This window comes from Camelus ferus, chromosome 3 (assembly GCF_009834535.1).
Source record: "Camelus ferus isolate YT-003-E chromosome 3, BCGSAC_Cfer_1.0, whole genome shotgun sequence".
In the NCBI taxonomy this organism is placed as follows: domain Eukaryota; kingdom Metazoa; phylum Chordata; class Mammalia; order Artiodactyla; family Camelidae; genus Camelus; species Camelus ferus.
This window is the reverse complement of record NC_045698.1, coordinates 28,694,855-28,719,901: the sequence shown is the minus strand read 5'-3', so window position 1 is coordinate 28,719,901 and position 25,047 is coordinate 28,694,855. Positions and strand designations below refer to the sequence as shown.

The 25,047-nt window shown below is 38.2% G+C and overlaps 1 protein-coding gene across 1 annotated transcript in view; it reads left to right on the top strand.

The window, feature by feature from the left end:
* Positions 1 to 25,047, top strand: part of MROH2B (maestro heat like repeat family member 2B) — a 59,421-nt gene that overhangs the window by 4,056 nt on the left and 30,318 nt on the right. Inside the window, exons 4-18 of the mRNA XM_032468249.1 lie at positions 3,019 to 3,178; positions 3,883 to 3,981; positions 6,797 to 6,951; positions 9,066 to 9,206; positions 9,580 to 9,672; positions 9,765 to 9,834; positions 10,939 to 11,052; positions 13,101 to 13,174; positions 14,785 to 14,907; positions 16,100 to 16,213; positions 17,874 to 18,027; positions 18,175 to 18,215; positions 18,837 to 18,978; positions 19,534 to 19,577; positions 21,443 to 21,550. Coding sequence (XP_032324140.1) covers positions 3,019 to 3,178; positions 3,883 to 3,981; positions 6,797 to 6,951; positions 9,066 to 9,206; positions 9,580 to 9,672; positions 9,765 to 9,834; positions 10,939 to 11,052; positions 13,101 to 13,174; positions 14,785 to 14,907; positions 16,100 to 16,213; positions 17,874 to 18,027; positions 18,175 to 18,215; positions 18,837 to 18,978; positions 19,534 to 19,577; positions 21,443 to 21,550 — 1,632 coding nt within the window. The remainder of the gene's footprint in view (positions 1 to 3,018; positions 3,179 to 3,882; positions 3,982 to 6,796; positions 6,952 to 9,065; positions 9,207 to 9,579; positions 9,673 to 9,764; positions 9,835 to 10,938; positions 11,053 to 13,100; positions 13,175 to 14,784; positions 14,908 to 16,099; positions 16,214 to 17,873; positions 18,028 to 18,174; positions 18,216 to 18,836; positions 18,979 to 19,533; positions 19,578 to 21,442; positions 21,551 to 25,047) is intronic.

Below are 25,047 nucleotides of genomic sequence, written 5' to 3'. Positions count from 1 at the left end.
ACTTAGGAATAAACCTGACAAAGGAGGTAAAAGACTCAGCAGAGAACTACAAAACATTGATTAAGGAAATTAAAGATGATTTAAAGAAATAAAAAGATATCCCATGCTCTTGGATTGGAAGAATTAATACTGTTAAAATGGCCATAGTACCCAAAGCAATCTATAGATTTAATGCAATCCTTATCAAATTACCCAGAACATTTTTCACAGAACTAGAACAAATAATCCTAAAATCTATATAGAATCACAAAAGACCCAGAATTGCCAAAGCAACTCTTAAGAAAAAGAACAAAGCTGGAGGCATAACCCTCCCAGACTTCAGACAATACTACAGAGCTACAGTAATCAAAACAGTGTAATATTAGCACAAAAACAGACATATGGATCAATGCAACAGAATAGTGAGCCCAGAAATAAACCCACAGACTTAATGGCTGATTAATCTTCAACAAAAACGGCAAGAATATACAATGGAGAAAAGACAGTCTCTTCAGCAAGCAGTGTTGGGAAAGCTGGACAGCAGCATGTAAATCAATGAAGTTAGAACACTCCCTCACACCCTACACAAAAATAAACTCAAAATGGCTTAAAGATTTAAACATAAGACAAGACACTGTAAACCTCCTAGAAGGAAACATAAGCAAAACATTCTTGGACATAAATCTTAGCAGTGTTCTCCTAGGGCAGTCTACCCAGGCAATAGAAATAAAAACAAAAATAAACATATGAAACTTATAAGCTTTTGCACAGCAAAGGAAGCTGTAAGCAAAACAAAAAGACAGTCTATGGAATGGGAGAAAATATTTGCAGATGATGCAATTGACAAGGGCTTAATCTTCAGAATATACAAGCAGCTCATACAACTTAATAACAAAAAAACAAACAACCCAATCAAAAATGGGTAGAAGATCTCTAAGCAAGCAATTCTTCAATGAAAACATACAAATGACCAATAGGCACATGAAAAAAATGCTCAATATCACTAATTATTGAAGAAATGCAAATCAAAACTACAATGAGTCTATCACCTCACACCAGTCAGAATGGCCATCATTAAAAAGTCCACAAACAATAAATGCTGGAGAGGGTGTGGAGAAAAGGGAACCCTCCTACACTGTTGGTGGGCATGTAGTTTGGTGCAGCCATTGTGGAAAACAATATGGAGATTCCTTAAAAAACCAAAACTAGACTCACCATATGATCCAGTAATCTGACTCCTGGGCATATGTCCGAACAGAATCCTGTTTGAAAAGACGTGTGCACCCCGATGTTCATAGCAGCACTATTTACAATAACCAAGACTTGGAAACAATCTAAACCTCCATTGACTGGATAAAGAAATTGTGATATACTTATACAATGGAATACTACTCAGCCATAGAAAAAAAATAAAATAATGCCATTTGCAGCAACATGGGTGGACCTGGAGATCGTCATTCTAAATGAAGTAAGACAGAGAAAAAAAAATACCATATGATATCACTCATAGGTGGAATTTTTTTTTAAAAAGACACAAATAAACTTATTTACAAAACAGAAACTGACTCACAGACATAGAAAACAAATATATGGTTACCGGGGGAAAGGAGGTAGGAAAGGATAAATTGGGAGATTTGTGGATACTAACTACTATATATAAAATAGATAAACAACAAGTTTCTTCTGTACAGCACAGGGAACTATATTCAATATCTTGTAGTAACCTATAATGAAAAAGAATATGAAAACAAATACATGTATGTATATGTATGACTGAAACACGCTGTACACCAGAAGTTGACACATTGTAAACTGACTATACTTCAATAAAATACATATATATATAAAATGCTAAAAAATCTTTTTTTAAAAATGTAACAGCTATCTATCAACAGGACAAATAACTAGAACCCAGATTTCTAGACTCTCACATGAATTCTAATTTGTTCATATGCCTAATTATCCATGTATACTAGGCATTGTATCTGAAAAATTATTTGTTGAAATAATTTGAGTCTTGAGATAGTTATTTCCTTCCAGAAAGGATTTTTACTTGTTTACCTGCCAAGGGCACACACAAAAAAATCTGTGATTAATTTCAGAGCCTAAGATTTTTCTAGGCAGCTTCTTTTTGGTGTGGCCCAAATGTCTTATGGACATTTTGGATAGGACCAAATATCCTGCAAGGAATTTGAGGGCTCTTAGGAAAATCCCCAAAGATCTCCCCTACTCACCTGTAATGCTATTTCATAGTTAGAGATACATTTCTCTGAGATTTGAAAGCTTTTCCTGGCTTCATTAACCCTTTGTAAAAGAGAGCCAATTTCACCTTTCATCTCAATGTAGCCCTTTGGGGTCTTAGCCCCAAAGATGAGAAGTAGGATGACCAGGTTCTCATCACTGGTTGGCAATGAATTCTTACTATTGTTCCAAATGCTGCAAAGCAGCCTCAAAAGCAGGGCTTATCTCTCTGGATTTCCAACCTTGCCCAGATCTCAATTCAGTAACTCCACTTTATATTGTGATCTCTTTGACGTTTTTATGAGTATGTTTTTTAATATCTTGCCCAGCACTTTTTTTCTTTTTAGCAGGAAAGTTGATCAAATTGCCTCATCCACCGTTACCAAAAGCAGAAGTTCCTCCAAATAGCTCTAACATCAAGGATAATTAGATCAAGACAATGCTAAAACCCAAAGCTCTAGACTCCTCACTGTTTTTCTTTCTCCATTCCCTTCAGTAATTCATATCACTTAAACAGAAAACATCAGTCTTAACATTCACAGTACCTGATATCGTACCAAGAAACGTGTATTGCGTCAAGTTTACAAGAACTCTATTAAAAACTGGGTTGAGGTGACTTTTGAATTACTTCTGCTTTGCTGGCTGCTCCCACCTATGTTAGAGCCTTCCCCACTGGGTCTGTAACAGCCTGTTCTCGCTCCATGGAAAAGGTATAAATACTATGTAAACTATTTCCCCTCTGCTGACTCGCTCTGCTCTTCCTGTGGTTGTTACTGTTATTTTCCATTTCTTCGTCAGCTCCTCCGAGAAATCAGAATGCTAGCTGGTGAGGTGCTGGTGTCTCTTGCTGCACATGACTTCAACTCTGTGATGTATGAAGTACAAAGTAACTTCAGGATCCTGGAGCTACCAAATGAGTTTGTTGTGCTGGCCCTGGCTGAACTGGCAACCAGCTATGGTACGGAGGGACTGCTGTCCACATCTTCCCTGGGAAACAGTCACCCTGACTAACCGTCTAAACCCAGATGGGAGCCGAAGCAGAAGGGAGAGGGGTCGAACTGCTTCTGGACTAGAGAATACTGACAGGGATTTGGGGGGTTGTTCGTGAGCATGGATGAGCCTGCTGGCCAGTCGTGGGTCCACACTGCTCTGAGTTTGGCTGGACTCTCCCCCACCCTCATCTTCCCTATCATCTGGCTTTGTGTTTCCAGAAACATGTTTTCACAAGCCGTATTCTGCAAACCACTGAATTCTTGCAGGAAGTAAGGGGTTCTTAGGATGTTTTTTTCTAGACCACTTTATTTAATGGATATTTATTGAGACCCCATCACCTGTGCTAGGTCCTGGGGATACAGGCAAGTTCTGGTGGGGGGGTGAACATTAATATAATCTTATTCAAGTCAGTAATTGCTACTAAACAACAGGTACAGGTGGCTGTTATACTGAGTATCTTATTTTAAACCAACCACCCCTTGACTCTCTAGCGACAGCCTGGCATCATGGTGGGGGAGGGGGGAGGGGATGGAGGAGCACGACTGCTGCTGCACCTCACCTGCCTCCCTCATGCAGCCTTGACAGGCTTGTTGTTGACATGAGGGGGAGTCACAGAGCTCCCCAGCGTGGGGAGGTAACGTCCTTCTCCTCTTGTGCCCCTCACTGCAGTGTCTCAGAGCATTCCTTTCATGATGATGACCCTGCTCACCATGCAAACCATGCTCAGGCTGGTCGAGGAGGAAAGGATGAAGGGAGCGTTCTGTATCGGTGGGTATCCCTGTGGTTTCCTCTTTGTTAAGACCAGACTATGAATGGAGCAAATGTCTGAGTTTTCCTTTTACTCCAGTCTTGTCCTTTGTAGTAATAGTAGCCACCAGGTATTGAGTGCCTACCACATGGAAGGCCCTCTGCAGGGAGTGATCGCTGTCAATCCTCACAGCATTTCTGAAAGGTAAGTATTATTAACCCATTTTACAGATGAGAAACTGAGGGTCATGAAAGTTAAGCGATTTTCTCAAGGTGGTGACAGCCAATGAGATGGAAAGGTGGCATTCAGGTCTATATGACCACCCCATCTATATTCTTTCCACTCCCCTACACTGTGTCCATTTCTATTAGCCTTCTTCAATTAGATCACACTTTCTCTACAATGAACATGAGAGCTCACCAGCTCTTAGTCATAGGCTAAATTTTGGCATCTTCTTATAATGCAATGTCATGAAAATGATAAGCAAACCATCTAATCAAAATACAAGCAATCCTAAAGTCAAGGAAAATTGGTAAGGAAATTACGGTCACAAATTCCTTCTACCCCCAAACTGAGATGCATCTACAGTAATCAACAGTCTACAGAGAAGAACAAGCCTTGGAATTCCTTGAAAAAGCATTTACAGCACAATGAAAGGCTTCTTGAATGAGTCTCGAGACCTAGACTCTGGTCTCTGATCAGCCACTGAGCCATCATAGGACCTTGCCCTTCTCTCAACCTCAATCTCACCTCTAAAAACAACAAATGAAGTGATTGCTAAGATCCCTTCCACCTTTGACATCCCCAGCACTACTATTTTATGATATTTTAAAGCCCAGGCTGTCCAAAGTGTCTTCTTTACCTACCAACCTCTTCTTTTCTGTTCTATTTTGCCCATTCCCTCCTGTTATGTCCTCAATGAAGGTAAATATGTATATCTGAAATTTTAATATGTGTATTGAGAATTTACTGTGTGTCTAGGAACTGCCTTAGGTATTTTAAGATCATTATTTCATCTAAACTTCACAGTGACCTACCTAACACAATATTAGGTAGATAACATTTTCCATTCATCTTACAGATGAGAAAATTGAGGCTTAGAAAAGTTAAACAGCTTACCTGCAATCACACAGCCAGTATGTGGCAAAGCCAAGATTTGAACTATGAGTTTGACTCAAAGACTCCAACAACTACACTAGATTAACCCATTTTTCAATACTTTTTACTTTTCCCTACTTACTTTCACTATCAGCTAACATTGTGTTCCCGCAAATAAACTTTGATGCCTCTAATAGTATTTCTGCCTCCAATACTAATAACCAAGAAGATAAAAGAAAATAAAACCAGAAATCATCATGGCAATGAGTAAGGGAATTCTCTGTCTTTGTGTTATAAAGTTACCTAAGTGCCCTTTGGCCCTAAAACAACTTTGATCTGATTGCCACTAAAGAAAAGGTGTAAAATTTATTTCTTTAATGGAGGTACTGGGGATTGAACCCAGGACCTTATGTATATACTAAGCATATGCTCTACCACTGAGCTATACCCACCACCCCCAAAAAGATATAAAATTTAATAGCCAGCCAGCCATCTATGCATTCAATCAAATTGGCAAATAAACAGAGATTGTGTTTGTTGCTTCGGCTACCATCAACAGACAAGACACCATCCTTTCTCATTAGTTTATAGGCCAGTGCAAGATACACACACACACACAATGGATTTGATAAAATACAACATGAGATTATCAGAGTTTGGAGGGAATGGGAATGAACTGATAAATTACCAGCTCCAAGGCTGAGATACTTGGGATATTTTCTATGATGTTTGCACATGCAGTATCCTTCAGAGAGCAAACTGCAATTATTTTTTTTACTATCTAATGAAAGGGGTAGCATGAGGAGCTGAAGGAAAAAATATTATTATTTTAATGCATTTGATGTAAATATACATGGATAAGTAGCCAAAATGATATTTTTGCAGGCCCAGGATTTTTTAATTGTATTAAAGTAAAACAGACATGGAGAAAAACATACAAATCAGAAGTATACAGATTGATAAGTTGTCACAAACTAAATTTATCCATTTGACCACCACTCAGGTCAAGAAGCTAGATATTACTAACACTCTAAAAGCCCCCCCCCCTTATCTTTTCTCCCAGTCCTCACCCTCTCCATCCTCTTGAAGGGAAACCAGTCCTGAATTCTAACACCACCAATTAGTTTTGCCTATTTGTGAGATTTGTACATGTTGTTTTGTGTACCTGTAGTCCATTTTCATTTCTGTATACTATTATATATCTATACTACAATTTATTTTTCCATTCTACCTGTTGACAAAAATTTGGATCTTTTATTTGTTTGTTTGAGGTTATTACAAAAAAAATGAATATGAACCTTCTCGCACAAGTTTTTTAGTGCCCATCTGTATGCATGCCTAATGGCTGTATGCCTTGGAGTGGAATTTCTGGATCATAGGTAATGCATATTCAACTTTGGTTGATCGTGCCGAACAGTTTTCTATAGCGTTTGTATCAATTCATCCTCTAACCAACAGAATGTAAAATTCCAGCAGCACCTTAGTCTTGTCAACACTTGGTACTAACTGTCTGAAATGTTAGCAATTCCAGATGGGAGGTTGTAGTATCTCATCATGGTTTTCATTTGCATTTCGCTAAAGTGGCTGAATACTTTTTATATATTTACGTGATACAGTCATAAGATTTTATAGAAACTATTACACATTTGATAATCATCAATCCACCCTTCTCATATTGTCTTATGGTCCTTCCCATGTTTATATTTTTCTCACTCTGTGGTTGTTTCTTTAATGCAGCCCTTCAGAAGTTCAGCAAAGCCATTTATAAATATGTCAACCACTGGAGGGATTTTCCCTATCCCAGGCTGGATGCCAATCGACTCTCTGACAAGATCTTCATGCTGTTCCGGTATATCATGGATAAGTGGGTCCCCACGACCTCGCCTATGCAAGTGAGTGGGGGCCTTAGCATGCCTCAAGCTAGCCATCCTTGCATGTTAATTGGACCTCCTCTTCTCTTTTTGACATGATAATTAATCTTAGTTCTTTTGGAAAGCTATGGGTTGTATTTTTATCAGGTTTATTAAATCTTTTGTTTTTCCTGTTTCAAATCACTATTTACTCATTATTTCAACTGATATATTTATTAAGTCCCCATGACATGCCAGACATCATTTCATGCTGGGGAGACAGCAGAGATTAAACAGACCCAAGTCCCCACTCTCATGGAACTGACATACCAATGTGTAGAGAGAACAATGAATAACTAAAGTGATCAAAATTATATAGAATGTCAGCTATTTCATGTCTTATATATCATAACCCATGTTTGAGCTGAGTCACTGACTAGGAAAACATCAATCTACCAAAATTTCCTGTGTCTAGGAAAATCACATTTAATTTAAATGACATATAAAGAAAGCTTGACTGCTTCAAAATAGTGTAATGCCTTATAAAGACTAGGTTACACAGTGCATTCACATATGTAATCCCATCCTTGTCTTGCTTAATAGCTACAATTTTTTAAAGTAGGCTAAATTATATCCTATTTAGATCTCTTTATTGCTATATTATAAAAGATTTAACACTTAGCTACCTTCTCTGATTCAGTTTCTTTTCTGTGCTTTGAGCTATTAAAGCTTTTATTTTTTAACATGCTGGGATAGTTAACTCATGAGCCAACATGGAACGTTTAAAATATCTTGTAGAAGTCTTTTCTGCAAAAGCAAAATCCAATGCAAATTTGCTGACGACTTTCCTGGCTTCCCACAGGAAGACAGAAAGTACACAAAATAATAAGGGAGCTCAGGGAGGGAAGCACAGGAAAAGCCTTGACATTGGAACTTAGCTTGCAACCCATGAAGTCATCCATTACAGGGGAGGTGCAGTCCCTAAAGAGGGGATAAAACCCACAGAAGCATAGGTTGGAGGTAGGGTAACGTCCACACTTGAGTGAGTCCTGTGGGAGAAGGGCAATCAGACAGGGGAAAGGGGATATAAAGAAGCAGAAATAAAAGAAACCAAAAAAGGTGATCTTGGCCACACAATAAAAGCCTTGACTACACAGGCCTTTTTTTTTTTTAAGAAGTAAGAAACCTTAGAAGGGCTTAAGCAAGAAAAATGAGATCTTAAAAATGAGAAAAGAGTGATTTTCAAGAAACAAAGGCAGATCTGCAGAGTCCATTTCTGTAGTGCTCAAGCAAGAAAAATCTTTAAACTTGTCCACTGCTGGGAAATGTGGTAGAAGAACCTCCCAAGTGACACACAGTCTCGAATGACATAAATGGTTATTATTACTAGCCACTAAGTTTTGAGGTAGTTTGCCATACAACAAAATGTAGCTAATAGAAAAAGAAATCGTATAATATTAGGTAGAAAAAAAGCAGAATATAGGACTATCAAGAGTGGTGTCAATCTTTAAGAAATTAAAATACATAGAAGGAAAGATGGAAAAGAAAAGTCAAATAAGGAAATAACATGTTGAAATTATACCACACAGTGATTACCTGTGACTGCTGTGGGAACCATGTTTTCTGCTTCATCTTAATCTTTGTAATTTCTAAATTTTTATCATCACTACATATTGCATTTATATTTTATACTTGTTCATTTTTCATGTCAACAGAAGCCAGTTATAGTGGATTGAGAAATAAATGGGTGGCGGGGAGTGGAGACTGCAATGGCAGAACACTCCTTCAAAAAGCTTTGCTCTGAGAGAAAAGAAAGAGAAATAGAATCAAATGAAGATAATAGTGGGGTCGAAATGATATGGAATCAAAGTTTTTTTTAATTTTCAATTTATTAACATAGAAAAAGAAAGTGACAGAAGAGCTGGGCAAATATTGAAATGAGTATCAATATAGATAATAGATGTAGATATAAATATAAATATAACTCTACCTCATACAATGATCTGAACATAAACATTTTTTAAAGAAAACTTTCTTGGTTGAAAGCAGTGGAGAAAGTTTTTTGGGGGGAAGTATCTAAAGCTCCTGGTATTCTGAGAAATGTACAGAAAGCATGATGAAGTATTAGAAACGGTATCTGTTTGCTGCCTCTGCAGGCTTTGGCCATCATTGAGGCTCACGGACCCGCTGTGAGCTTGCTCCTCCACCGGGAAGACCTCTGTGAATACGCCCTGGGCCAGGTCCCCTGGCTCCTGAACCAGTATAAAGACAAAGAGATTGATTTCCACGTCACTCAGGTGAGCATCGCACCCTAAAGAAACTGATGCCAATAGTTGACCAGCAATTGTCCTGGAGGATATTAAGTTGTAAGAGGGCCTGAGGAACTTAAAGGCCTGTTTGGGCAGCTGAACTTATATACGTCTTGCGAAATATGAAGTAGAGAAGAGCTGGGTATAGCTGGAGGGTGGAGACTCCAGAAAAGAATTTCTTCTTAAGCTGCTGGGGCACTGAACAAGGTAGAGAGGCCGGAATCACTACGAAAATCTGGTAACCACAGGAAGGCTATGTATGGGTGTGTTCTCCTCACAAAATGTAACTGTCTGCCTTCCACATCCTGTCCTGCTGCTTTGTGGGCAGCCTCCAACTAACCTTTGAGAGCTTCTTTCCCAGAGTCTAAGACAAATACTGACGGCGGCAGTCCTTTATGACGTTGGTCTTCCGAAAGCCTTGAAAAAAACTATCTTTATCAATTTACTCCACCAGGTAAGAAGACCATGCGGTCAAATCTGATTGTTTCATTTTCACCAGTTTTCTGTTTCTAACATGAACCACCTGATTTTTTATTTGTCATCCAGGTGTGCAGAATTCCAGAGCCGCCAGTAACAGAAAATGAAATTGAAGCTTCAAGCTGTTTCCTCATTCTAGGTAGGACCCAGCATCCAGAGGGTTTTTAATTAAAATATCTCCAAGTGATGCTGACGACAAGGATGCAGTGTGTGCAAACTGTCACTTTGTCACTTTCACACATACACACAAAATGTTTCTTCAACTCACAGTAGTCTGCGCCTTTCCCCATTCCACCTGTTCCTAAGAGGAGCGCTATAGGTAAGGTGACCAGTCATCCTGGTCTGTCTGGGACTAAAGGACTTCCAGGGAAATAGAACTTTCAGTTCTAAAACCAGAAAGGTCTCAGGCATATTTTGGACATTAACTCCTTACTGGATATATGGTCAGCAAATATTTTTTTCCCATTCCATATGTTACCTTTTCATATTTTGTTGATGGTTTCCTTTTCTGAGCGGAAGCCTTTTGGTTTGATTTAGTCCCACGTGTTTATTTTTGCTTTTGTTGCCTCTGCTTTTGGCATCAAATTCAAACAATCTTTGCCAAGACCAATGTCACAGAGCTTACGCCCTATGTTTTCTTTGAGGAGTTTGACAGTTTCAGGTCTTATGTTTAAGTTTTAAATCCATTTTGTTTTAATTTGTGTATTTGGTGTAAATCCAATTTCATTTTTTTTCATGTGGCTGCCCAGTTTTTCCAGCACCATTTATTGAAAAGACTATTCTTTCCCCTATTGTATATTCGTGGCTCCTTTGGTGAAAATTAATTGACCATATATGCATAGGTTTATTTCCAGGCAAACCAGTATGAGTTGGTAACCCTAAGGCTAGGAAATGCTTTTTTTCTTGGTATTTGAGATTATTTGAAACTCTGTCAAACCCAAAGTCACCCTTTCTTCTTCCTTGTCATCTCTTAGTATCTATTCCTTGACTCTCTTTTCCTTCTTCATTCTCTCCCTTTCCTTCCTGCTTTCACATCAGAGTCCCACCCACTACATGGTTAGAATACCTGATACAGGTTGTAGAAGAAGCACCAAGTCCCCAGGGTCAGGATACAAAACTAATTCAATTACCAGCTGAAGGGTGACTTTGACAATCCTCATAGAATTATCCTCTTCCCATTCACAAATATCTTACCTAAGGTCAAAATGAGTTCTTATGATGCCAGTATTTCTTAAACTTGCAGCCCATTCCAGCCCAGCAGACCTGATGGAATTTTTTGATGAACAGATGAGAAGTAATAATGAAGCCATTCGTACGGGAATCTTGTCTTTGTTAAGATCGGCTATCAGTGCTGAGGGTGAGCAATCGTGAGGAAGCCGGAGTGGTCTGTTTTGTACAAAGAAGCAAACTGAAGCCTATGCATTCTCTAAGTTTATCCTGTGTCTTTGGAATGTTTATAGAACATTATATTCAAATGAAGCTCTGTTTTCTTAGTTGTCTACAATCTACTACTTTTAAACAGGCATTTCCAATTACCTCGCTTCTTTCATGATATTTATGGATGCACCCATTAGATGAGTAGAATATTTGAGAATTGAATTCAGAATTTAAGAGCACTAGTAAGCTGGTTAAGTGGGCCAATAAACAGGGGGTGCGTAGAAAGAATGCACAATGTTCCAAAAATTAGTAAACTTAGAAAAAAGTACAACTTAAGATTTTCATATCTAATTCCAAAAAGCACATACTTTCTTGTTTTTTCTTTTTCAGTTTTATTAGGTAGAATTATTATAGTTTGATTGCACATACACATTATATTGCATGTAAATACATATATACAGTGCACTGCACATTTTTTTAGTTTACATGTATGGACTGATAATAGTTTCTAAGAACAGGTTAGAGCTTTAGCTTTTTAATCTTACATAGTTATCAAAGGAATAAAGCCAACTACAAAATAAGAATCAACAGAATTCGGTAATCCAATCATAAAGGACAGTCAAGTGTGCTTACACATATTCAAGAAATCAATCATCTTAGTTATAAATAATAATTAGTTCATTTGTGTCTTTATTATTATTTTTATTATTTTTTAGATTCCTCATATAAATGATGTCATATGGCATTTTTTTCTCTTTCCGGCCCACTTCACTTAGAATGACAATCTTCAGGTCCATCCATATTGCTGCAAATGGCATTATTTTATTCTTTTTTATGGCTGAGTACTGTTCTGTTGTATATATGTACCACATCTTCTTTATCCAGTCATCTGTTGATGGACATTTGGGTTGTTTCCATGTCTCAGCTATCATAAATATTGCTGCTGTGAACATTAGGGTGCATATGTCTTTTTCATTTTATTTTTCTCTGGTTATATGCCCAGGAATGGGATTGTTGGATCACATGGTAAGTTTATTTTCAGTTTTTAAGGAACGTCCATACTGTCCTCCATAGTGGCTTCACCAATCTACACTCCCACCAACAGTGTAGGAGAGTTCCCTTTTCTCCACATCCTCTCCAGCATCTATCATTTGTAGACTTTTCAGTGATGGCCATTCTGGCTGGTGTGAAGTGATATATCATTGTAGTTTTGATCTGCATTTCTCTGACAGTTAGTGATGCTGAACATTTTTCCATGTGCCTATTGGCCATTTGTATGTTCTTATTGGAGAATTGCTTGTTTAGGTCTTCTGCCCATTTTTAGATTAGGTTGCTTCTTTGATATTAAGGTGTATGAGCTATTTGTATATTCTGGAAATTGGTCCCTTGTCAGTATTATCATTTGCAAATATTTTCTCCCATTTTGTAGGCTGTCTTTTCGTTTTGTTGATGGTATCCTTAGCTATGCAAAAGCTTTAAAGTTTAATTAGATCCCATTTGTTTATTTTTGCTCATAAAGTACATACTTCCCTATTATTGGGATGCATCTTATAATTGATAGCATCTTTAATTATCATCAGCCACTATAGTTTTTCACTTTGGGTGCAATATAAAATAATGATGCCTCATAAAATTGATATCTTGGATTTAATATAGTATGATAATTCATTTTTACATTATACTAGTTTTTAAAACCTCAGCTTGCCCTGAGATTTATTGGAGAATTGGCAGAAAAAACATGAAGTGGTCTATAAAACTTAAAGCCGATCCATTAGGCTTGATGTATTGAAGCCACTTAAGAATCTAACATTTTAAACAAGGTGAAACAAAATGTAACAGAGAACCCAAAAAACAGCAATCAACATCTTTAAAGAGCTGGAAAAGGGGAGGGTAGGAGGGAACTGAATAACATAAAAGGTTAAGGATCAGAGACTTTGCAGTTACATACTATAACTCTAATGGGTTTTCATCAATCCAAATGTATTGTACTGCTACTGAAGCAGACCTCTCAATCTCTCCCTCTTTCAGAGCCCAAGCTGAGGGATCATATCACTTCAATTGAAAGAACAGTCAAAGTCGTCATGGGTGACCTCAGTATTAAAGTAAGAGGATCAATGGGGGCTTTTATTTGGATAATGACAGTTTTAGGAGTAAATGAAATGGTTTTGATTATTTAAGGATCTGCTTATGAGAATGCTTTATAAAGAGCTCACTGATCAATTCTCCTTTTAAAAGAACTGTATCTTTCCCCAAAAGATAAGCTATATCAAAGTGAAGTTCTAAAGCACATTTAATTCAAGGGTTTCTCTGTAAGGGGAAAAAACAAAGATTTTTGCCCTGAACATCACCATGCCATAGACTTCAAATAGTTAAGAAATTAATTGTTCATTATAAAGATAACATATCTTCCTCTAGAAGAGAATAACCCTTGAACTTTGTTCTGAGCATAGACACCCTGTTTTCCACTCAGGGAGCACCTAGAGCAAGTTTTGCACACAGTAGATGGCTCAATATTTCCTGATTATTTGATTAAAGTATTCCATGTTAGAAAAGACAGAATTCGTACAGGAACAATTTTTTAAATTAGCAATTGTTGTATTATTTGTATGAAAACTATATTTTGTTTGGATCAAAGCCCTACACAGAAGCAAAGGAAGAGGAGAAAATTCCCCTAGAGGCTTTAGTCACCAACTAACTGCGGTTAAAATAACCAAAGCTATGCAATAAACAACAATGGAGTGATTTAATATAAAGGCCTGACCCAGTAACTGGCCAAGCCAATCGAAGAATTACTAGTAGATTTTAAAGTAGAATAAAATAGCACGGGAACGTTAGGGAAGGCCAGCTCCTCAGGCAAAAACAGAGAGACGTACCTCTGTCTCCTCTCTTAGGGCGATCACTGAGTGCCTGTATGCTAACTGCTAATTGCCACCATGTAGCCCTGCCTTCCTGTTTAAAAATATTATTTTCTTCCCACTCTCCATTAAAAGACCCATTCACTAAGCAATTAGATCTGAGCTTTCTATCCTCCAGGGAAGCAATCCAATAAACTAATTGAAGCCAAATTATCAAAAACTTGTAACACAGGTTCATAAACCTTTATTCGAATCCCTAGGGCCAGGCGTATTTCAGAATTCACAATTTTTCAGATGTTAGAAAACCATTACTGTGACTGTGGCCCGCTGTCAAACCTATCGATATTTCTTCAAGAAAATGTATGCATACCCACACTTCATAGAATACGTAAAGACTACAAATAGCTTTGCAGCCATTCAGATTGGGGTTTGCCACCAATGAGATGGGAACACATTTAAGAAACAAAATCCCAAGTTTTCAGACTTGTTCGGAGTTTGAATTTGTGAATAAGGAATTGTGAAACTTTATTTAAATGTGCCCCCTTCCATTAAGGATTTTTAAAGCGAGGCAATGTTTTAGTCCAAAGTTGCTAATGTTTCACAGGATGTAGTAGTAGAGGCTATGTCTTGGGAATAAGGAGAAAGATTTGGGTTAAAGAGAGCTTTTCCAGTGACCCCTAAATCATAGCCTATAGATTACTTCCTGCTCCATCTATCATTAGTCACATCATTCAATTTATACTCTTTTTTGGAAAGATTCTCCCTGAATGATCCATGAAGGTTAAACAATAGGAGAATCTAGATTTTTATTCTGCCGAACAGAGCAAAATGTTGTGAATGCATTTTCCGTACTCTAGGTGAGGAATTCCACCCTCCTCCTCATCCAAACCATGTGTGAAAAATGCTACATTGAAGCCCAGGAAGGATGGCCACTGATTGATTACGTCTTCTCCCAGTTTGCCATGTCCACCAAGAATCTGGTATGAAGAGGGAGCCGGTTTGAGTTCTGCCCTGAAATAAATGCAGTTGACTCAGCTGGATTTAAAAAAAGAAAAGAAAAGAAAGAAAGAAAACAAACAAAAAAAAAAACTGTGGTTCAATTCGGTAACTGGTTTAGAAGTTGTATTTCGGTCTTATTTTTATTTATAGATTTTTCAGCTTCTAGTGTTTCCAGTTCCCGTTCACTGATACCATTTTTAACTTATAATAAATGCAAGGGAGGTTAAATCACAGTTTTCCCTAAGGAGGAAGCAACCTGGCCTCAAAAGGTTTGGGGATGGTTTGGAGGTGGGCAGAGAAAGGTAATTGTTTCTAGAAAACAAGAGACATCCATACCTGTTGCACTGGTTCCTTTCAATGAATAGCCTGAAAAACATGTGTGTAAGAGACCAGTGATCTTAGCAAGTTCATTGCAACCAGAGCTATAGTCCACTCCACTAGGAAGCAGTGTCTTTGGAAAGTTTTGCCCCAGAGAAAATGGGGAAAGGCCAGAGGGAAAAAGGGAGTATCTGAAGTTTAAGGCTCCTCATGTTTGCTTTTCTGCTTTAGCCAGGGGTCTTTTTTCTAACCCATTCCTCCAAGGAGCACTTTATTTTTTTTCTCTTGCATTGCTTCTTTTTACTTTCTAATTTTTTTATTGAAGTATAGTCAGTTTACAAAGTTGTGTTAATTTCCAGTGATCAGGAAGGGGGTTCAGTTATACATATATACATATATATATATTCTTTTTCATATTCTTTTCCATTATAGGCTATTACAAGATATTAAATATAATTCCCTGTACTATACAGTAGGTCCTTGTTGTTTATTTATTTTATATATAATAGTTAGTATCTGCAAATCCCAAACTCCCAATTTTTCCCTCCCACCACCCCACCGTCCCATAACCATAAGTTTGTTTTCTATGTCTGTGAATCTGTTTCTGTTTCTTTAAAAGTTTGTGTCATTTTTAAATTCCACATATAAATAATATATGATGTTTGTCTTTCTCTGTCTGGCTTACTTCACTTAGTATGACGATCTCAAGGAGCACTTGAAAACACGGATCAGATACTGAGACCAAGATCACTGGGTTCTATGAGCCCACCCCAAAGCCTGAGACCACATCCAAGTAAGGTCGGGGGACCAACAGGAGGGATTATTAACAAGTTACCTATTTCATCTTTCTTAAAGGAGAAACCAGTAAAACCTAACTCCCAGGAGAATGAAAAGGGAGAGAAATCTGTCCAAGAAACAAGCTTGGAGATCTTAAAAACCCTGGACCCACTGGTCATTGGCATGCCTCAGGTAAGGGGTCTTCTGTCTCCACTTACCAGTTACTCTGATGACCCTTCTGAAGCCCTGTGCACTTGGGAGTGAAGATACGAGTTTGTGCTCCACGTGTCAGCAGCTTTTCAAAGCTCCGACTAAAGGAAATATATCGGCATGCTCAGTGCCAGCACATAGTAGTTCCTCAAAAACAGATATTAAATAGTCTTTTATAGCTGGATCGCAAATGGCCGTTTATAAGCATCTTAATATATTTCTCTTCTTCCCTAACATACTTAGACATATTGTCAAGTAATGGTTGATGATTTGAATACAATGAATACTAACCTTTCCCCATTCCTCTGGGAAGGTGTTAAAAGCACACATTCTCAGGTCTCCCTGGAGGCCTGATATGACCTGGACCTCAAGGGGAGAAACCTTGGAGTCTCCATTTTCCTTAAGCAGAACAACTTGGGAAAGGATTGAATGGCCAAAAATACATGGCACAGCCCAGAGACAATCAACAGACCAATTTAAGTGGCTCTGAGGCCTTATCTAAGATGGTATTTTAAGATGTGGTTCTTGGATCATCTGGGGTATTTATTTAAAATGCAGATTTCCAAGCCACATACCAACCCTAAATGAGTCTGCATATCTGGGCATGGGGCCCATGAATCTGCATGCAAATGAATTCCAACATCTCTGGTGCATACTAAAGTTTGGGAAATTCTGATCTAGTAGGAAATAACAAAAAAAATAGTCTATGACAAAGGGCCAGGCTCTAAAGGGTCTGAAATGCCAAATTCTACCTTGTCCTTGATGAGCCATTGAAAATTTTCAGCAAGGGCTGAACTTTTAAAGTGATGACTGTCGGAAATCAATGGATGGACATGAGTAGACAAAGCATAAAGAGACTGAGATCAGATGAGGTTCATAGGAGCCGGAACTGGGTCATAATAGCAAGAGGGAAAATATGGAAGGGCTTGAGAAATCTTACAATGAAAACAGGACTAGGCTTGGTAATTAAATACAGATGACAAGACAAAGGGGAGAGTCCAAGCTGACATCTAGGTTTCCATTAGGAAGTAAAACTTACTAAGAATATGAAAACAAATACATGTATGTATATGCATGACTGGGACATTGTGCTGTACACCAGAAATTAACACATTGTAACTGACTATACTTTAATAAAAATAAATAAATTAAAAAAAAATACTGACTAAAGAAACTAGGTGCTGCAGGTTTCCGGAGCAAGAAGATCCGCACCTGAAGCCTGGACAGTGACAGCTGCCCATTCACTGTCCATCCCATCCTCACTTTGGACAATCTCACTCTAGTCTTGGAGTCTGGAGAAATACATGGGGTATTTTTGGTTGTCACATCAACAAGGGGCTTACCGGCACATGGTGAGTGGAGCTGGCACTTCCTGCAGTGACCCACAATGAAGAGTTGTCCTGCCCCAAATTCCAGCAACAACCCCATGGAGAAACACTGACCACCACTCACGAAATCTAGCACCTGAAAGCTCGTGCGCTGTGCAGAGACTGTATTTCATGATCTCATTTTGATTTGGCCTGAAAAGCAAAATAATAAGTGAGAGAAATTTTTCCAAATTTGAGGGAAACACACGGCAGACCAAGGAGGAATAAAGGAAAAGCATAAGTAATCCTTGCATCTTGCCTTATGTTTTCTACAGGTGCTATGGCCAAGAATCCTGACTTTTGTGGTACCTGCAGAATATACGGGAACTCTGAAATACCTGTTCAATATCATCAGAATTCTGTTCATGGCAGAGGAGAGGAAGAAGAAAGACAAGGAGTCAACAGCCCTTGTCATCTCTACAGGAGCTGGTTTGTACTTTCAAAAACAAAGCAAAACCTTTCTCTCCTGAGAGACTCGTTTCCAGAAAGGCCACATGGCTTTGCTCGTTTACCTGACCCCAATCTAAATTTTCTTAGCCCCCACAAGCAATAATGAAAATTGCTCTCTCTTTCTAGTGAAACTTCCTTCACCACAACAGCTGCTGGCCAGACTTCTGGTGAGTGAGTTATGAAAAACCAACGTGAGATAGACTGAAACCAATATAGATCATTCAGTTCCAAATAAACGCTACTAAAATTACATAGATATTCCAAACCCAAAGAACCACTAAAATGGCATAAAAATGTTCTGCGATACTAGTGACACTCATGAAGATTTATTTTGTCGCAACTGAAATGTTTGTTAAGCTTTATTTATAATTTTAAATAAGCATAGACTGAATCTGATTCATACGAACCATTCAAATAAATTCCACATCTGTTTGTTTACGTTTCTCTCTCTCCTTTTGGCCACATACGTGTCATTCACTCAAGCACCGTGTCCACATGCCCTCATTTCACTAACAGATACATCTAAGTGTTGGTACCTTTCATTTGTTTCTAGTTGATGATTTCCCTGTATTTTTTCACCTTTATCCTCAGAAGAAAATTGGGCAGATGGATTGTCTAAGTATTTATTAGCTTTGCTCCAGAATAAGTAATAATAGACTGTGATGATTTGTTAAAAGATCATCTAATGAAAGATTCAAGGGAATCCAGAACAATGATCAAAAAGGAAAAGCTAGGTAAGCCTTATAAATAGCTCTGAGTTGATTAGCATTTTCTCTTCTATCCTCCAGGTAATATCTATGCTCACCAGTTTAGGGAAATTATGTGGTGCTGGTGCAATTGGACTTTTGAAGATACTGCCTGAGATAATTCACCCAAATTTGGTAGAGCTGTGGAAAACACGCATACCTGAGCTCCTGCAGCCTCTGGAAGGTATAAGGGAGTGGGATCAGGCCTTTATCCAAGGTGGCAAGAACACAAAGAAACACTTCAAAGTCTTAAGCCACTGTTGTTCATTTTAGGCAGTAGAAACAATGAACTTGATATGCAAGCTAACAGATGCATTTTCTCCTGGACTCCTTATGTTTTATTTCTCTATGAGATATTTAACACTACAAGAGGACCTGGTGGGTTATATACTCAGCAGGAACTTTTACTTTTGCTCTGGTCTTTTTCTTATATGTAGGGAAGCTCTTTTTTGGTATTGTTCTAAAAACTTATTGTTCATTCATGCTAGAATATTGAAATATGGTCATTCAATAGTTAGTATTGCAATTGGCAAAAAGCCCAGATTTTATCATGAATCTGAAGAGCCTGTGTCGAGCTAACTAGCAATTTAAAATTGCCAGCATAGTAAATTTAATCTGAAATAACCATCCTGCATAGAAAGAAAGCTTGAAATGGAAATCTAGCATCCACTGGGGACCTGGCAAGGGGAAATTGTCTTGATATTTTTTTTGCAGTTATTGCATCAATTTCTGTTTCTAGGAAAGAACACTAGTATTGTGCTATGGGAGACCATGCTGCTTCAGGTAAGAGTGGCTCCTAGACTAACTGCTGATGAAGGGTGATGAAACCACCGAAAGTTACCTGTCTTAACTAAAAGGAGTTAGACTCCCAAGGGCAGGAAACAGCATTTTCTTTTCTTGAGAAAAACACTAGACTGTTAGATATGATCACATTAGAATTATGCTCTTTGAATCACTGAAATTTGAGCAACAATCTTTAGCCTTCGATTTGATTCAGAGTTTCAGACAGCTTTGAGGATTTCACTTTATAGAATTTTTCTCCATGTCTTTCTTAAATCTTCTCTAATTTTTAGGGGTTTTTTCCCTCTCCTTGTAATTGCATTATTTTACCATTTATATAAAGAAACAGAGATTAACATCATTTCTGGTTCTTTACTCCTAAATATAATTCCATTTCCTCCTCATTCTGCATCTCACCATCTATTTCCTGATATCTAAACACCAAAAGGCCACATTGTAACCCTTCTCCAGAAAAGTATTTTTCTCTCATTCATAACTTTTTGGACCTTTACAACTAAACAGTGCCACAGACAATGCCAAACCCCCCAAATGGTAAACTGCACACAAGAGTTGGATGGACATTGGCTTTACTGAGAGAGTTTTGATTTCAAGGACTCACGGGAGCCCAGAAGCAGGGAGATTTTAATCCAGCAGAGTTTTGGTTCATAAGCTACCGATACAGGAATTAACTATGGCTTCTTAAAAATGTCAGTTTTCAGTGACCTCTCCACAGCACCTCCATCTCCCAACACCACCCCTTCCAAAAGCAGAATCTCAAAGAGGGGCACCTGAGAGCTCACGTGTCTTAACGACTCCCACAAGTGATTCTTACCCAAAATGAGATTTGAAAGCAACTGCTCTACGTTTCCTGGTCCCTAATTCTAAGACTTACCTCTCCTCCTATATTTGTGCTTGTTTTATCTCACTTTCCTTCTCTCAAAATATCAACCTTATTTTCCCCTGCCACCCTTTTAAAATAACTGTTCTTACTAGGAAGGAAAGTTCTTTTTCTACAGGGAAATCTTAAGATCAATTCGTTTCCTTCTTCCAATCTTGAGTATACTTCGAGGCTTCTTTTTCCAAAATGGTCTGCATTTGTTTTCTTCCCTTAAACCGCCGAGGCTGCTTAATTCCTCCTTAAAGAATTCACTGAATGAGTTCTTATTAAGAAAATACATACAAATCTTTTCATTGGCTTTGACACTATGTCGTTTTTAAGCTTAGAAAAACACAAGAGAAATCATAGACCTTAGAAATTGCAGTGGATTTTGTCCTCCAAAAAGACAAAAACAACTTTTTAGGTATTGTTCAATGAAGGACACGGGTGCAGACAACTGATTGTGGCCTTGGCTCAAAATAATTGGTGAAATCAGGAATATTTTGTGACTCCTGAAGTTGACAACGTGTGCTTGTACATATAATTGGATTTTCAAGGCATTTAATTCACTATTCCACAAATGTCCTTTTTCTTAACATGTAATAAAAATAAACTAACTTTGACAAATGGAGTTTTTTCCAAATTGACTCGAACCTTGAAAAACATTAACTTCAATTTAAGTTTCAGATTGGATTCATTCCTATTTGAAGCCTTTCAGCAATTTTTATTTAAGAGGAAAAAGTCAGGCACTTACACAAAGTTACTGCCACTTCTCATGTATCTTATTCTTAATAGGAATTTGGAACATAACAGAGTACAGCTTCTAAAATAAACTAAAAGGGAAAGTTCCAAAGTAATCAGTTTTTTATGGGAAAAGGAATAATCCCATTTAATGTTGACTTTGTACTTTTAGAAGATATTGTAATAAAAAAGTACCAAGAAAGCACATTAAGCAGTTACAGTCATATCTGACTTTCACTTCCTACAACAGTTGCTCAAAGAATCTTTATGGAAGATCAGTGACGTAGCCTGGACCATCCAACTGATTCGGGATTTCAAACAGCAAATGGACAGTTACAGCAACACCTCCGTTGAGAAGGTTGGTTTTTCAGCTCAGAGAACTTAGCTTCTACTTCTGAACTGAAATGGCTGTTCAAGTTCCAACTTGTCTGCACTGCAACCAAAAGGAGGGGAAAATGGTTGAGGAAATGCTACCATCTCTTCACCTTACGTATGACCAAAAGTTACAGGGCTGCACCTATTTGCGAGGAAAACTGCGTAGTGCCTTCAAAACAAATATGTGCCTGACTCAAATTTGAGGGTTCTGTCATAGAGAAGGAAGAAAACATTGGATACTGGACAGCAAGTAGCACCCCCCTACCATAGCACTGGTTTAATGCCAGCTTATGTCTTAGTTTCCACTGGGTCACTCTTGTGAAGCTGGCTATGAGAAATAATACTACAATTCTTTTTTTAGTTGAAGTATAGTTGATTTACAACCTCTTAGTTTCATGCAAAGTGATTCAGTTATACATCTATATTCTTTTACAGATTCTTTTTTGTTATAGGTTATTATAAGATATTGAATATAGTTCCCTGTGCTACACAGTAGATTCTTGTTGTTTGTCTATTTTAGATACAGTAGTATGTACATGTTAATCCCAAACGTCTATTGTATCCCTCCCTATTCCCTTTCCCCTTTGGTAACTGTAGTTTGTTTTCTATGTCTGTGAGTCTACTTCTGGTTTGTAAATAAGTTCACTTGTGTTATCATTATTTTTTTAGATTCCACATGTAAGTGATATCATATGGTATTTGTCTCTCTCTGTCTGATTTACTTCACTTAATATGATAACCTCTAGGTCCATCCATGTTGCTTCAAATAGTATTATTTCATTCTTCTTTATGGTTGAGTAGTATTCCATTGTGTGCATATGTGTGTGTGTGTGTGTGTGCGCCAGATCTTTATCCATTCATCTGCCGATGGACATTTAGGTTGTTTCCATGTCTTGGCTATTGTAAATAGTGCTGTTATGAACATCAAGGTGCATGTGTCTTTTCAAATTAGAATTTTCTCCAGATATATGCCCAGGATTGGGATTACTGGATCATATGATAACTCTTTTTATTACAATTTTTTTTAAACTTGAGAAACAATGCTCAAAGATCAGTTCTTTCATTCCTCTGTCTCCATATGACCTCTACAAAACCTTCCACATTGTAACCATCCATTCCACATGGTGTTACTGATTCCTGTTTCTGCTACTTACTACATTACTTTGTAGTTTTAGGTAAATTTTTTAACCTCTCTGGGACCTCAATATACTCACCAATAAAATGGGAATGCTATCCATTTCTGAGAATTGTAGTGTTATGAAGGTTCAATGAGATAAAGTATATACAGTCCCTAGAATGTGCCTGTCATGTGGTGTGTGTTCAATAAGAAGTAGATCGTGGTTATCATTGTGGTTAGGTTATTTTTAAAAATTTTTTCCTGGAAAAACATTTCCTAAGTCATTAAGTGTTCCCAGTATTGAGTGTCTCTTCCTACAAATTCTTTATTATCAACCTGCAACTCTTCTATGTAATTTTCTAAATTTCCCCTCACTGATTGACTCTCTAATTAGGTACAAAGTACCGATTCTCCAAATTGGTCCATCCACCTACAGACACATCCATCAGGCAGATTTGGTGAGCAATGCCTCATCTTCTTATACACAAACCAGCCTTGCGCCTCTCGTGTAATATCATTTATCCAACAGCTTCCAGACCCACAGGATTAGTCCAGGATAATGGTGGTATGAGTAGGCAGAGCAATTCATGCCATTAGCTGCCTAAATGGCTCTCAACCCTTACACTTAACACCAGAAAAGTGAGAGTACCAAGGAGCTTTAGGAGCATAACAAACCAACTAGTGGTTTAAAATAACAGGCACCTAATTAACTTACAATTTTGCAGGTTGACAGTTTGGGCGGGGCTCAAATGGGCAGCCTTTTGATCTCAACTAGTCTCACTGGGGGCTACTGGGGATTGACTGGTCTGGGATGATCTTAACTAGAACAGCTTGTTTCTGCTCCTTGCAGTCTCTCATCTCCCAGGCTAGCTCAGGCTTGTTCTCATGGTGGTAGGGATGGAGTATGAAAGGTGTCTTGAGGTCTAGACTTCGAACAAGCATACTGTCACTTCTGCCACATTCTAGTGACCAAAGCAAGTCACAAGGCCAGCCCAGAGGCCAGGGATGGAGACAGATTGACAACATTTCTTTCCCAGTTCTAGGTTTGTGATTTATGGGATTCACAGAAATTCTGGGATTCAGCCAAGACCTCAAGTAGAATGCACCATACGCTGAATCTGACCAAATTCAGCAGAGAAACAACAGGTCAGCAGTACCGGGAGGCACTGAGGCTAACCCTTCACCCATAAGTCATACCTTTCCCTTCATGGAATCAATTTTTTCTGCAGCACAAGACTTTTCCAGACTCTCTGAAATTCTCCCAAGTTGGAGTTAAATAGACTCTAGCAGCTTTGTTCCTCATTAATATTTACTCCAGTGGTGTACACAGTTTTCCTCATTATGATTCCATTATCATGGGTTCCTTTTTCCTGAATGACCAAGAGTGGATTGGGTGCTACCTTGTCAGATTCTTACTCTGATCGAGGCCACTCTTACCTTGGTGGTTGTTCCACATGTTTTATCACCTTATATCCCCCTCTCATCCCAAGTCAGATAATGGGTACAGTTTCTCCTGGATGTGCTCATTTGACTTCATCTGTTACTACTAGAGTTTCCTTTCCTCCTGTGCCATAGATGCCTTCTGATCAAGAATGACCACTCAATAGCTACAGTCCTTTGAGCTTTGCAGAGTCCTTGGAGTAGACCTCCAACTGGCCAGTTTTTCATATGTGTGTAACAAGATGGACATTCTAAATAAAGAGATGCCAATCTGGTGCTATGTAGCTGTCCATGCACACATGCACATATACCTGTTTCCATCCCAGCATATGCTGTAGTGTTCAAACACAAGCCCCTGCTGGGTTGCCCCACTCCCCTACTCAAAGCTCTACATCTCACATGGCTTCTAATGAATGGTAACAGGAAGCCATGTCTGTCCTACTGGTCTTTTCTCCATCCTGACACTGCAGAAGTAACCAGGGTAGGGCTAACATGATGAATCCCACATCCTCACCACCTATAAGGGAGGTGGAAGCCACAGAGTGATTCCCCACCTGCTCACACACCAGTCTGCCTCCATTATGAGCTTTCCCTTCCCGACTTACTCAGAGTTCCTTACTAAAGACACAGTGTAAAAATATGCATGCAAGAGTTTTTATATGACTTTCCTTCTTCACTCCTAACACCGTCCCAGCAGCACTTCTGAACAACTCACTCTAATCCTGGGACAGAGATAATAGCAGACCATAAGATAATAGTAGAGAATGTTATTTTCAAAATTATTTTGAGTAAAATCTCCAAAACTATAAATTAAGTTAATATACTGTGGACTTTGAGAATAACTGATGACATCATCTTCATAATGACCCAGTTTTCATTGAGCATGTTCAGTCAATAAGCATGTACAAGCACTTACTAGCTAC